At 54.1% G+C, this 11,925-nt stretch overlaps 1 protein-coding gene across 1 annotated transcript; it reads left to right on the plus strand.

Moving 5' to 3' along the window:
• Positions 1-5,604: 5,604 nt before the first annotated feature.
• AANAT (aralkylamine N-acetyltransferase) lies at positions 5,605-11,504 on the plus strand. Its single transcript, XM_071573638.1, has 4 exons — positions 5,605-5,702; positions 8,936-9,227; positions 9,996-10,150; positions 10,518-11,504. The coding sequence occupies exons 2-4, from the start codon at positions 9,071-9,073 to the stop codon at positions 10,821-10,823; spliced, it is 618 nt and encodes a 205-aa protein (XP_071429739.1). The 5' UTR covers positions 5,605-5,702; positions 8,936-9,070; the 3' UTR covers positions 10,824-11,504.
• The last annotated feature ends 421 nt before the right edge of the window (positions 11,505-11,925 follow it).

An 11,925-nucleotide genomic window follows, 5' to 3' on the forward strand; every position in this document is an offset into this window, starting at 1 on the left:
CTGCTCATGCTCACTTCGGAAATTCTGGAACCCTCTCCTCAGGCCTGCTGGGATTGTCCACCCTTGCAAAGGGCCCTAAACCCCTGGGAAGAGGCTGGAGCAGGCAGGTGGTGTGTTGGTGTGGGATGCACTGGGAGCTCTGCCCGGCTCCTCGGTGATCCAGAGGTGTGGGTGGCAGGGCCACAGGATGCTCTAAGTGATGGTGAAGTACAAACTATCCCTGTCCTGCCTCCAAATCAGGGAGCTGCAGGCAGTGAAACACTCCAGCACCTGCCTGCCCACAGGCCAGCTCCCTACAGCATCATTTAACCAGAAGGGCAGTGTGTTGGCATGATTCCATGCCGGAGCATTTCTTGGATTCAACCCCAGGGATAAGGAACAGAATAGAGTTAAAAGGGACCATTGGGTGGGAAAATAGTGAAATACCCTTTGGAAAAGCAGTTAAAATACCCATTCAGTGGTTTTATAGCTGTTTCCAGGGATGTGCTTCTGGGAATACAGACCTGTGTCCAGAAGCCCTGACCTTTGTGAAGTGGACAAGGTGGAGAGTTGAAAGGCAGCACTCAGCACTTGCTGAGCACATAAGTGCCTCTGGCATGAGGATTTCACCCTCTTGCTGTGCTGGAGAGAGGAGTGTGGCACATCTCCCCAAAGCCATGGGGCTGTGGATAAGGTACTGACCCCTCTCTCTCTGCAGCCAGGCAGAATTGTGTCTTTGTGGGAGCAAAATTGGACCTTTGGAGGGGGAGAAGGTGCCTTTTGGCTCCATTTGAGCTGGTGCCATGTTCTTCTCGATATTTCAAAGCAGAGCTTTATCCAGCACAGTGATGCTCCTCATCATGCCCTTAATGTACATTGCAACAGCCGCTAATAAAATATAGATACACGTAATAGGCACAATTGTGTGTGGAAATGGAATCTTTCCCTCTTCAGGGCAATTATGTGCTGAAAGAGCAGTGATGGGGTTTCAGGTAGCCATAAATAGCCAGGCAAACAATCACATTATACAAGTGGCTGGGCTCACGGTAGGGGGATTATAACAGGGACAAGGCAGGACTGTTTTGCTCATTAGCAGGAGTTAAGCTGGGTGTGTTTTTGCACTGTGATCCCAGCTGGAGATCTGAGGTGCTTCCATTGGGAAGTGGCACTGAAGGAGGACTTATCGCTTTTCCAGGACAAAACAGCCTGGGCTGCCACAACACTGATGAGCTTCAGGTTTTCCAGTCCCTGAGTGTCAGGCCCTCCATTGAGGGACCTCTGCAAGTCACACCACCTAGCAAAATATGCAGGAAGTCTGTGAAGTGACACATCAAACAGCCCTGACACCCAGTTTAGGGACAATTCTTGCTATTTAGGCCATCTTGGAAAGTGATGACCTTCCCTCTACAGAACATCCTCCCTGGAAGCCAGATGCCCATGTGACCTAACCACCTTATGGTAGTTTGGTGATACTGTTGAGATGCTGGTGCCCAGAGCGTGCCAGAATGCCAGGAAGGTGCCAAGATGCCCAGCAGGTGCTGGGATGGCCACGGGATGCTGGGATACCCAGGATACCCATTGTCTGCCTGTAGAGATACTGGTGAAAAGCAAGCCCTGTCCTTCCTCCTTGCAACCCAGCTGGCACTGGATGCAACTCTCACAGGGCATCTTTGCACAGGCCTTTCAGGCTTTAAGGGGCAGCTGTTGGGATGTGTGCAGGGTACCTGGATGCCTTCAGGGTCCTGGGGTGCCTGCCAGGCACAGGATAGCAGGATACCTGGCAGTTGCCGAGGATGCCAGCAGGGTACCAGGATGTCTGCTGGGTGGTGGGGATATCTGCCAGGTTCTGGGATGTCCACAGGATACAGGAATGACCACCAGTTGCCGGGATGTGCACTGGCGATTCCCGGAGGGTGGCAGGATGCCCTCCCGCTGCCGGTGCCGGACTGCGGCGGGGCTCTGGTGCCACCTCGTGGGCTGTCACCTCCCGGCGGCTCCGGTGTGGCGGGGGGAGCGGGTGGCACCGGCCCGCGGGTCCCCAGGGGCTGCATTTCCTCTCGAAACCCCAGGGCTGCAGCCGGACACTGTCCTCCGGGCTGGGGAGCTCCGCACTCAGAGCAGACGAGCCCTCAACCTGCCTCTGCTCCGTCCTGCAATCCCTCTCTGGCCAACCCGCCCAGTATTTTCCTCTTTTGCTGCTTCCCGGATGCAGAGTCCCTGCTGGGAAGAGCTGGTGCCTCCAGGGAAGGTGCTTCAGCGCAGAGCTCGCTGCTCCTGTCACAGGGAATGCCACCAGACCCGCCCACAGCGATAGCTGGGAGTTTATCACCATCACGAAGACAATCAGCTCATCAGGAATCCCTGAGTCTTGATCACATCAGGGGAAAGAAATACTACCAAGTGATGCAGCATATGGCAATCCTTCATCCTGCCTTAGTGCACCAAAAAATGTCCGGAGGCTGGGTGGGCAGGGAATGCCACTCCCCTGGGAATGGGGCCCTGTCAGTGCCTGGTGCCCTATTTGAGCCCAGGTTGGACAGGGCTTGGAGCAACCTTGTCTAGTGGAAGGTGTCCCTGCCCATGGTAACAGGGTTGGAACTAGATGGTCTTTAAGGTCCCTTCCAACTCAAAGCATTCTCTGATTCCTTGATCCTATGCTCCTGCATGGGATTACCCAGCCCTTCTCTCCTTGTTTGTGCTGCCCTGATCAAACACCACTGGCCCTCCCCACAAATGGCTCAGAGTAGTGTCATTCTGTACATGTACAGCTCTGTGTGAGTAGGATCCTCCTCTGCTCCCTCCTCTCAGTCTCTTTGCTGAGACCAAGACCTTACAAATACCCTGATGGGGCTGGTCCATGCTCAGCCTTGCTCTCCAGGATTTTTCTTCCCCATAGGTGGTATATGGTCCCCAGCCATCTCCATGGTCATCCTGGCTCTCAGCAGCAGAGTGCCAGGGCTGGAGCTGGACCAAGGGCAGGAGAGCTCCTGTAAGAAACAGGAGAAACAACAATCACCAGACTGCCTCTTCCCAAAGCCAGAACTGGATCTAAACTGCTTGGAGGTCTGGGACTGGAGAGTGGGGCTGCCTCTGCCAAGCCCTTCCCACCTGTCCAGCCCTCTCATCCTACAGCAGCTCCTGCAGCCCCTGCTGCCCCTGCTGAACCCCATCCTCCTTCCTCCCAGGAACTGTGTCAGGACTGGCCGTGACCTAGTTACAAACCCCAGCCCCACAGGGAGAAGGAGAAAGTTAATTACTACAAGTGCTGTGCTCCAGAGGTCTCAGCCCCCCATCTCCTGCTTTTCACTGAGGTTGCCATGGCCAAGCAGGCATGGCTGAAACTGTCCCCCAAACTTGATTGTTCCCTTTCCTCAAAGGCTCATGGAGGGGAGTAACAAGATACACCAGCACTGTGGAGGCAGCTGTCTATCTACTGCTGGTCTAAGCCAAAGTTCAAAGCCTGTTTCCCCTGAACTGAAATAAGCTGTAAAGTAGCATCCTTTCATCCCTTCATCCCTTCCCCAGCTCCCTGTGACTGACTGAAGAGAATCAGCCCTGAACTCTCACAGAAGGGCATCAGCTGAACTGGTGGGCCAAGAGGAGCATGCCAGAGGAAAGGCACCTACATGTATACTTGCATGTTATGTATATAATATATATATTAACACTTCAGAGCACAGAGCAGGACCAGCCCCTCTAGGGCCCATTTAGAGGCTGGGGATGGCCACCCTGCATTGCTGTTTTAGAAGAGCAGCACCTTGCAGGTTCCTAAGCTACGTGGAATGTCCCACTCCAGCAGGGAGGCTGGAGGCACACTGGCTTCTCAGGTGGTGAATTAAAACCATTCTTGACAGCATGAGAGGGAGCACTGGGGGATAAAAGCAGCAGGTAGGCAGCCTGACAAGTGCTGGAAAGTACTAAGTCCAAAGAGTCACATCCTGTTGCAAAGTTACAGCAACAACGAGCAGCAGCACAAGTGATGAAAAGACAGGAGACAAGGGAGAGTGAAATCAGAGCCCACAGCTGACCTGGTAGTGATGCCAAGCTGTAGATCCCTGCTGCCATCCCTGTTAGGTCATTGCCAGGAGAAAAGCATCACCTTCTTGGAAAAGTAGGTCCCCATGGCTAAGCCAGGGGAAGGTGTTAAACAGGGATGTAAACAGCATCCAGCATGGGAATTATGTGAGTCTGGGAGAGAGACCTCTCTGACGGCGTCACACAGGGGAGGATCCTAATGCCCTCTGTATCCCCTGAGATGGCAGACACTGCCCCTGAAAGCCAGGGCTGCAGCTGCCCAAAGCAGCTTAATCCTGATGAGCACGGGGATAATGGGGCATGGCCGGGATGGGCAGCTGAGGAGCCTCTGAGCTGCGTGTGCATGGCTTCATTGCAGGGCCTGGCAGAGGTGGGGGCGAATCGTGATTCATCTGCCTCCCACACGTCGCCCCTTGCTGCAAATCCTCCCCGGAGATAATTGCTGTCTTCCTGAGTGGGTACTTCAGCAGAGGGGCCAGCCGGGCTGCGGGGCTGCAATGACAGCTCAGGGCTCTATGAAGATGCTGAGAGAGCTGCTAAATATGTAAATCTCGGTACACTGCTGTGGCTCTCATTTAATGGAGTTGTTGACCCTCTGCAGCTGTGTGGGATCAGGAAGAGACAGACCCAACTAAAACTGGGGAATGCAGCATCCCTGCTTGACTATTCCAGCCACGGGCCAGCCTCTGCTGGGCTCTTTTAATGGCTGAGAGCTGCTCTGAAATGCCATTTCTGAAGAGCAGAAAGCTGTTGGGTCATACTTCTCTTTTGATTCCATGAAATAAACTTAAAAGAGAGAGATAAGGGCATAGCTCCAGGTCACTTTGCCCATGGCTGGAAACTAAAGCAGGTCCTGAGCTGTCCTGAAAATGTCTCCAGTGGAGCAAAGCCAGCTCTGCCTCCTGCTCCAGGCTTCTTTCAGGGCTGCATCTGGTTCATGATGATAATGATGATTCCAACATTATGTTCACGCCTGGGATAATCCCCCTTTTATTGTGTGTGTCCTGATGGGGACAAATATTGTCTGTTCTGCCTGTCCAGATTCTTATGTAACAGCTCCCAGGGACCGAGGGTTGCATGGGGGAGAGATGCTTGGTTTTTGGCGTAAGCTCCCTGGGGAGGAAACCTTATGTCTGAGCCCCCCATCCTACCAGGAGCCAGCTGATTCCCCTGAGAAACCCCACTGCTCAAGCCCAAGGGATGACCCTAGCACAATCAGCAGCCTCCCCATCCTTGTTACAAGGAAAGCTCATCCATTCTGGCCAGGGCTGCCTTTGGCTTCCTCCTGGCTCTCGATGCTCTTGGAGAGGTCTGGATCAGGCACAGGACACTGCTCTCCTTGCCTGGCTAAGTCCCCTGCTCTCCCTGCCCAGCCTGCAGAGCAATCAGCTAAATGCTTTATCCATCTGCAGCCAGTCACGCCAGGTGAAAAAAAAAAAAAGCCTAATGGGATCCTTTTGCTGGCCTGTCACCTCAAAGCCTCTCACCTCTCCCTGTCTTTCATCAGAGTTATAAACTCCTTAGGATGTCATCACGTGCTCCATAAATAACAAATATATATAAGCAGTGGCTCCAGAGGGTGCAGGCAGAGGAGGGGAGGCAAAACCCCAGATCCTCCTCTCCTGCCAGCAGTGAGGCAGCACCACTGGAGCCAGGCGGGCAGAGGAGCAGCGTGGGGTCCCCGTCCGGTAAGCACTCCCATTTCTGTCACATCCCTGTGGCACTGACAGCCTTGGGGACAGCTGGTGGTCCCCTGGCCACTGTGACTTGCCCTTGTTTCCCAGGATGTGGGGAATTGCCCCAGAGAGGAGAGAGGTTGGTGCATGCAGCTTAGCTTGCTGAGAAGTGATTTTTGGTGTAGAGAAAGGTGTGATTCTCATCCCATGTCCCATCTCTACGCTTCCAACACATGCTACCAAAACCCCACTGTAGGGACTCTTCTCACCACAGCCCTCTGTGTTCTGGGTGTGGGAAGAACTCAAGCTCTTTTGCACAGAATATTTGACTTCAAAACTGGGTGAATTACTCCTAACTATCAACTAATTTAAAAAATCCAGCTTCAAACCCGGGCAGACATTAGTAACAATAAAATATGCTGTTGGGGGGGTACTGAGGACTTGCCTGTTTATTTACACATGAGCATCTCTCAGGACCATATAGATGGTCTGATTCTGGAGCACAAAATCAAGGGGCAGGGGAGAAATTTACAGAGCAAGCTTTTGGTTTGCTGCTACGACACATAAATGTGGGCTCCTCTCTGGCAGCACTGGCAAGAAGTTACAGCACAAAATTCAGTCTGGGGTATAAATGACTTCAACAAAGACAGGAGGCTGTGTTGGAGCATTGGAAGACAGATGTCTTGAGCCAGGGAGAGAGAATTTTCCTCATCACTCTGCTTGTCACTTACTCTGTGACGTGGGGTGAGTTTCTCTCACCTCTGCAGGTTGGATGCTCCCCAGTGTAAGAGCAGTGCTGGTGCTCCCATGGCTGTGCAGGGCCCGGGGTTGTCTCTGGGGATGGGGGGCATGGCTGGTTCCTCTGTGCTCTGCAGGTTCTATGTATTCCCCCCTCCCCAGAAGACCTTTGTGTCTGCAGGAAGCTGAGAAGCAGAGCAAGAAATTAATTTCAAAAATCCCAAACACAAATATTTAAGCCCTCCAGCTGTGTAACCTGGGTTGCCAGGAATAAAATGCTGGAGAGGAAGAAGTACAGGGAAAACAAGCCAAAGAGCAGCCTTTCCCTATCACCAACTACTGCTCTAGGCTTGCTGGAGTCTCTGGAAATTTCTAAAAATAGCTGCAGGGATCTGATTGCCCTTTCCCAGTTATCTCTAATGGGAATGGGGCAGACACTTGCACAAGAGGCCTTGAGCCCCTCAGTTCTGTGACTGTCCCTGTAGAGACTTTCCATGATTCAGTTGTTTCCAGCCTTCATATGCTCTGGGATAAAGTCTTGCTCTTGGACAGTGAGCATTGAGTGGTGGCTATGGGTGAGCAAACACCCCTGAGGAACTGATCTAGTGGAATTTGTCCCTTCTCCTTGCAGGGGGGTTGAACTAATGGTCCTTTAATAGTCCCTTACAATCCAGAGTATTCTGTGATTCCAAAACTCAGCTTCATAGTTCCCATGGCAGCTGGAATGCCTGAGGCCATACTTAGCTGACCTCTCTGCCCTGCCATCCCTGCACTGCTATCCTGGGTCTGATCCAGCAGCATCTCCAGACCTTGCCCCCGGCACTCAGCACCACCCAGGATCAAACCACCGTTGCATTTTCTAGGTCCCCTGAGCCTACCTTCTTGCCTGCTCTGGGATTTATCCATGTAGATGAACCTCTAATCCAATTAGCAGGATGAAGAGTTCCAGAAGATTTGATAATAAACTCTACGAACACTACAACCCCCCCTGCTAGTACCCCACTCTTCCCTCCAGCTCACCTCTTTTATTTGCCTCCTGCAAGAGCATGAATCACCCATTTCCAGCACCAGTTCAGTCAGTCCTTGGTTACTAAAACAAGCATTGGGAATGCTAAATAATTCTCCTGCCAAGGAAACCCCCTCTCCCTGATGGATCTGATCCCCTAGATACACATCCACTGCCAAAACAGCAATTCATTGTAAATAAATCCCAACACCACAGTGTCTCACTGCAGACTGGATAAGACTGGCATTTCAAGCACCCAGCCCTCGGCATTTCAGGATGGAAAATTCCCAGCTTGTGCCGGTTCTGCCCTGCGCAATGTTTGTGCTGGTAATGCTTTTGTTTCCATAAATCCTATTAGCTGGAGGCAAGCCTATAATTAGCAGGGAAAGCCGGCACCTCTGAAACAATAATCAAAAATGACCTGGCTTTGCTCTGGCTTTGCTGCAAATTGCTTGAATATTGGGCTGAGCAGGGATGGATGGATGGATGGGTCTGGGAGCTATGGCCACTATTTCTGCCTGTGAGATGCATGTGCTTAGTAAAGTTATTCACTCAGTTTGTGGTTCTTTCTGGGTTTATTAACTTGGTTCACTCACACGTGAAAGCAGAGGCAGATTGAAGCCACAGGCTCTGATCCAGGTCAAGGGATTTGTCTGTGCTGTGCAGAATGAGTGCTCTGGGTGAGCTCAGGTCCTGGTGACCCTCCTGGGGGAACCCGGGGATCTGGGACCTCGTGTTGCAGGTGGAGAGTCTTGGCATGGGCTGTGGCTGGTGAGATTATGCTACCCAAAGCTCCTGGGGCAGGGGTGAGCCTGGGGGCATCTCAGCAGGGAGAATATTCGAGGCTTGCAGACTCAGGCACTCCTTCAGTCCTGCCATGGACCCATGCCTGAGTGTGGACATGACCTAAGAGCCCGACAAAGGTTAAGCTGTGTCACTTACCTGCTGAGTGAGCTGGAGAAGGATGTAGATCCTGTCAGGTCGTGCTGCCTCACAGAGGTGGCTCTGGCTGCCTGATGTGTGTCCATGCCAGGGCACCTCAGTCCATGCTCACTGGCCTGGCCCTAACCTCTTGTTCAGGCACAGCTGTGCTGCATCACAAACACAAGAGCATCACAGGAAACTTTCACACTGAGATGCTTATTTTTGCAGCCTCTTGGATTCCTGCAGCCACATCTCACCCTGCCTGACCTCAGGGCAGCAGCTGCACTTGCCCCAGGGCTGTCCTGCCTGATGCTGCCATGGGCTGGATGCTCAGTTCCAAACCTGCTCCTGCTCTAACAGCCCTGGCCCCTCTCTCTGCTCCATCTCACCACCTGAATCACTGGGCTTTTGTACCCCTAGTCCGTGGGGTTTGTTCAGCCCACAGCTAGTGCCAGCCTCCCATTCCCCAGCTTGCAGCGAGGGCAGGCAGGGTCACTGTGGGCGGGTATTTGCTGTATACACACACAATGGACAGGAAAAGAGGGACAAGCAACCTAATCCTGGCTGCCATCAACAGGTATTTCCTGCAGCTAAAAGTGCTGGAGGAGCTTGTCTGGAGTACTGTGCCGAGCCGCCGGGTCTGGGAGCCGGCAGAGGCTGCCCCGGGCAGATCAGTGGGAAGCCAGGCAGCACCACCAGGAGGAGGAAGAGGATGCCGGCGCTCAGCGCGTTGCCTTTCCTGAAGCCCATTCACCTGAGGTCGCCCCGCAGCTCGCCCGGGGGCCAGCGCCGGCACACGCTGCCCGCCAGCGAGTTCCGCTGCCTCAGCCCCGAGGATGCCGTGAGCGTGTTCGAGATCGAGCGCGAAGGTAACGGGGTGCCCTGGGCAGGTCCGTCGGCTGGACATGACCCATCCCTTCCCTTCACCGCTCCATTGTGCTCCTTGAGGGCACACCGTGGTGGCAAACCCTGCTAAGTGTGTCCCTATGGGAAGGATGCAGTGGCTGTGACTTGTGGCCAGGTCACCACGGGCTCCCTAATGAGGTGGGGGAGTTGTGGTTAATGAGCTGGAGAGCTACAGCCTCAGCTCAGCCTAGGGTGGGGACGGTAGGTGATGATGCCCTGGGCTGAGTAGGACCAGGTAATTGGGGAGCAGCTCTCCCATAACAGTCTTGTGAGAGCCAGAGAGCAGGATAGGAGAGGGGAAAGGGAGAGGAAGGACATTGCTGCCTCCAGCTGCACAGGGGCACTTTGAGATGCACTCCCTGAAACGTTCCCTCCATCCCAGTCACCTCACCCAGACACCCAGCCCATTTCTCCCTTCTCTCCAAGGGGTAAGGGCAGCTGGGGATGTGCCAGGAGTTCAGCTCAGCACTTACTGCTGTAGCTCTGGAATTAGCAGTGAGGGGAGGGAGCTGGCCACTGGCCCATGGGAGGCTGTTGCTGGAGGAGCAGAGCTGCTCCCTGGAACCATGCATGACTCTTAGAAGTCCTTTAAACATAGCAGGCAGCAGGACACATGCCATCTCTCCCCATCACACCCTGCTTTCTCTCCCCTACATCCATGCTGGGAGTTTTTCTGGGTCCAGGTATCCTTGGTCCCCCTCACTGTGCTCACCATCATCTCCTCCATCCAGCTTTTATATCCGTCTCTGGGGACTGTCCCCTCCACCTGGACGAGATCCGTCACTTTCTGAACCTGTGCCCAGAGCTCTCCCTTGGCTGGTTTGAGGAAGGGAGGCTCGTGGCATTCATCATCGGCTCCCTCTGGGATCAGGAGAGGCTCAGTCAGGTAAGACCCTGTTTTTCCCACCTTATATACTGGGAGAGACACGGCTAGAGCATGGGGACCAGGAGGAGCTTCCGAGGCCCCCAGGCTACTCACCACATCTTCTCCCAAGACTAACTGCTACAGGGCTGCTCTGGTGGAAATGAACCTCCTCATTAATAAATTTGAACAACGCCATTAAAAAATCTGCCAAGTAATTTCCCTCAACATTCATTTTAAAATTACAAAGTCTCTACAGATGATGGGGGGAGGTGAAGTGGGAAGGCACCGGGACCCTTCTTCCTTTGGAGGGGATGTGGGCAATGGTTTATTGGGGTGGGGATCCAGACACAAGCAGGATGGTCCCACTAACCCCTGTTCCCCCTGGCAGGCAGCGCTGACCTTGCACAAGCCGCAGGGCACAGCCGTGCACATCCACGTGCTGGCCGTGCACCGCACCTTCCGGCAGCAGGGCAAGGGCTCCATCCTGATGTGGCGGTACCTGCAGTACCTGCGGTGCCTGCCCTTTGCTCGTCGAGCCCTGCTCATGTGCGAAGATTTCCTCGTGCCCTTCTACCAGAAGTGTGGGTTCGAGCCGCTGGGTCCCTGCGAGGTGACGGTGGGGGACCTGGCTTTCATTGAGATGCAGCACTCTGTGCGGGGACACGCCTTCGTGCGCAGGAACAGCGGCTGCTGAGCCCCCTCTGCTCCAGCCTGGCTTGGAGGAAGGTGGAGAGAGGCTGGAGGTGATAAGAGGCTGCAGCCCCTCTCCATCCCCACCACAACCACCTTCCCTGGCTGGCCCTGGCTACAGCTACACCCTCTGCCACATCTGCCTTCCAGCCACATCAACCTGGCCCCATCACATCCTGGCAGGGCTGGGCACAGAAATTTCTGCCTGATCCTGCTGGAAGCAACTCTCTGGGCTCTGCTTTAGCCGGGACTGTGGTGGCAAGTCTGGGTGGGCTGTAGGACCACGAGCCCCTGGTATGGGAAGGCTTTGCCCTGGGAGCAGCTGGGGCTGTTTAAGGGCACTTATGCCCATCACCCTTTGCTGACACAGCCAGCAGAGCCCCTACATAAACGTGCCCCCAGCCCTGCAGCCCCTCCCACCACCACAAGTGGAGCACACCACCTCCCAGCTCTTTCTGAGCAGCCCCCAGACCAGGCAGCTGCCCCCCTTATCACAGCCATCTTTCCAGACCCCTTGAAGCACATCTCCAACCCATGGCCACTCCCAGCTGCATGTTGAGGAGTCTCCTGAGGGAGCCAGTCCAAACCATTTGGTCCTCCCTGTCCCAAACCCACAACTGGACCAGGACAAGCCTTCTGCAAACACCTCAGGCAAATAAAGATGTGGCAGTGATTTTCTATACAGCCCATGTGTGTTCCTGCTCTGCTCTTACCATCACCTTGTCACAAGGCCAGAGGGAGGGCACCAGCTGGCAAAGGGGAGCAATCCAGTATCCTTTGGGGCACTTCAGCCTCAAGGGAGAAGGGCCAAATCCAGCCTCAGGTCATCCAGTAAAGGGTGGGATACAGGCAGGGGTGGCTCTGCCCATGGGCCAGGGCCAGGAAGGTCCATGGATCCAGGTGTTTGACTACTTCTGCTTGAGACCTTCCAAATGCTGTCCCCTCCCATGGAAGGGTTTGAGGAGCAACCCAGGGCACCAGTCCCAGGCACTGCCCACTCATCCTCCCTGTGTGCCACACCAACCATCACCAAAACAACCAGAACCGTCCAAAAGTGCCACATCCCCAGGCCTGAGAAAGGATAAGAGGCCTCATGTGTCTCATTA

Source organism: Pithys albifrons, chromosome 19 (genome assembly GCF_047495875.1).
Source record: "Pithys albifrons albifrons isolate INPA30051 chromosome 19, PitAlb_v1, whole genome shotgun sequence".
Taxonomy (NCBI): domain Eukaryota; kingdom Metazoa; phylum Chordata; class Aves; order Passeriformes; family Thamnophilidae; genus Pithys; species Pithys albifrons.

Coding starts and splice junctions, on each gene's coding strand:
- AANAT (XM_071573638.1), top strand. CDS start 9,071: ATGCCGGCGCTCAGCGCGTTGCCTTTCCTGAAGCCCATTCACCTGAGG. Junction 9,228..9,995: donor GTTCGAGATCGAGCGCGAAG/GTAACGGGGTGC, acceptor TCCTCCATCCAG/CTTTTATATCCGTCTCTGGG. Junction 10,151..10,517: donor ATCAGGAGAGGCTCAGTCAG/GTAAGACCCTGT, acceptor TCCCCCTGGCAG/GCAGCGCTGACCTTGCACAA.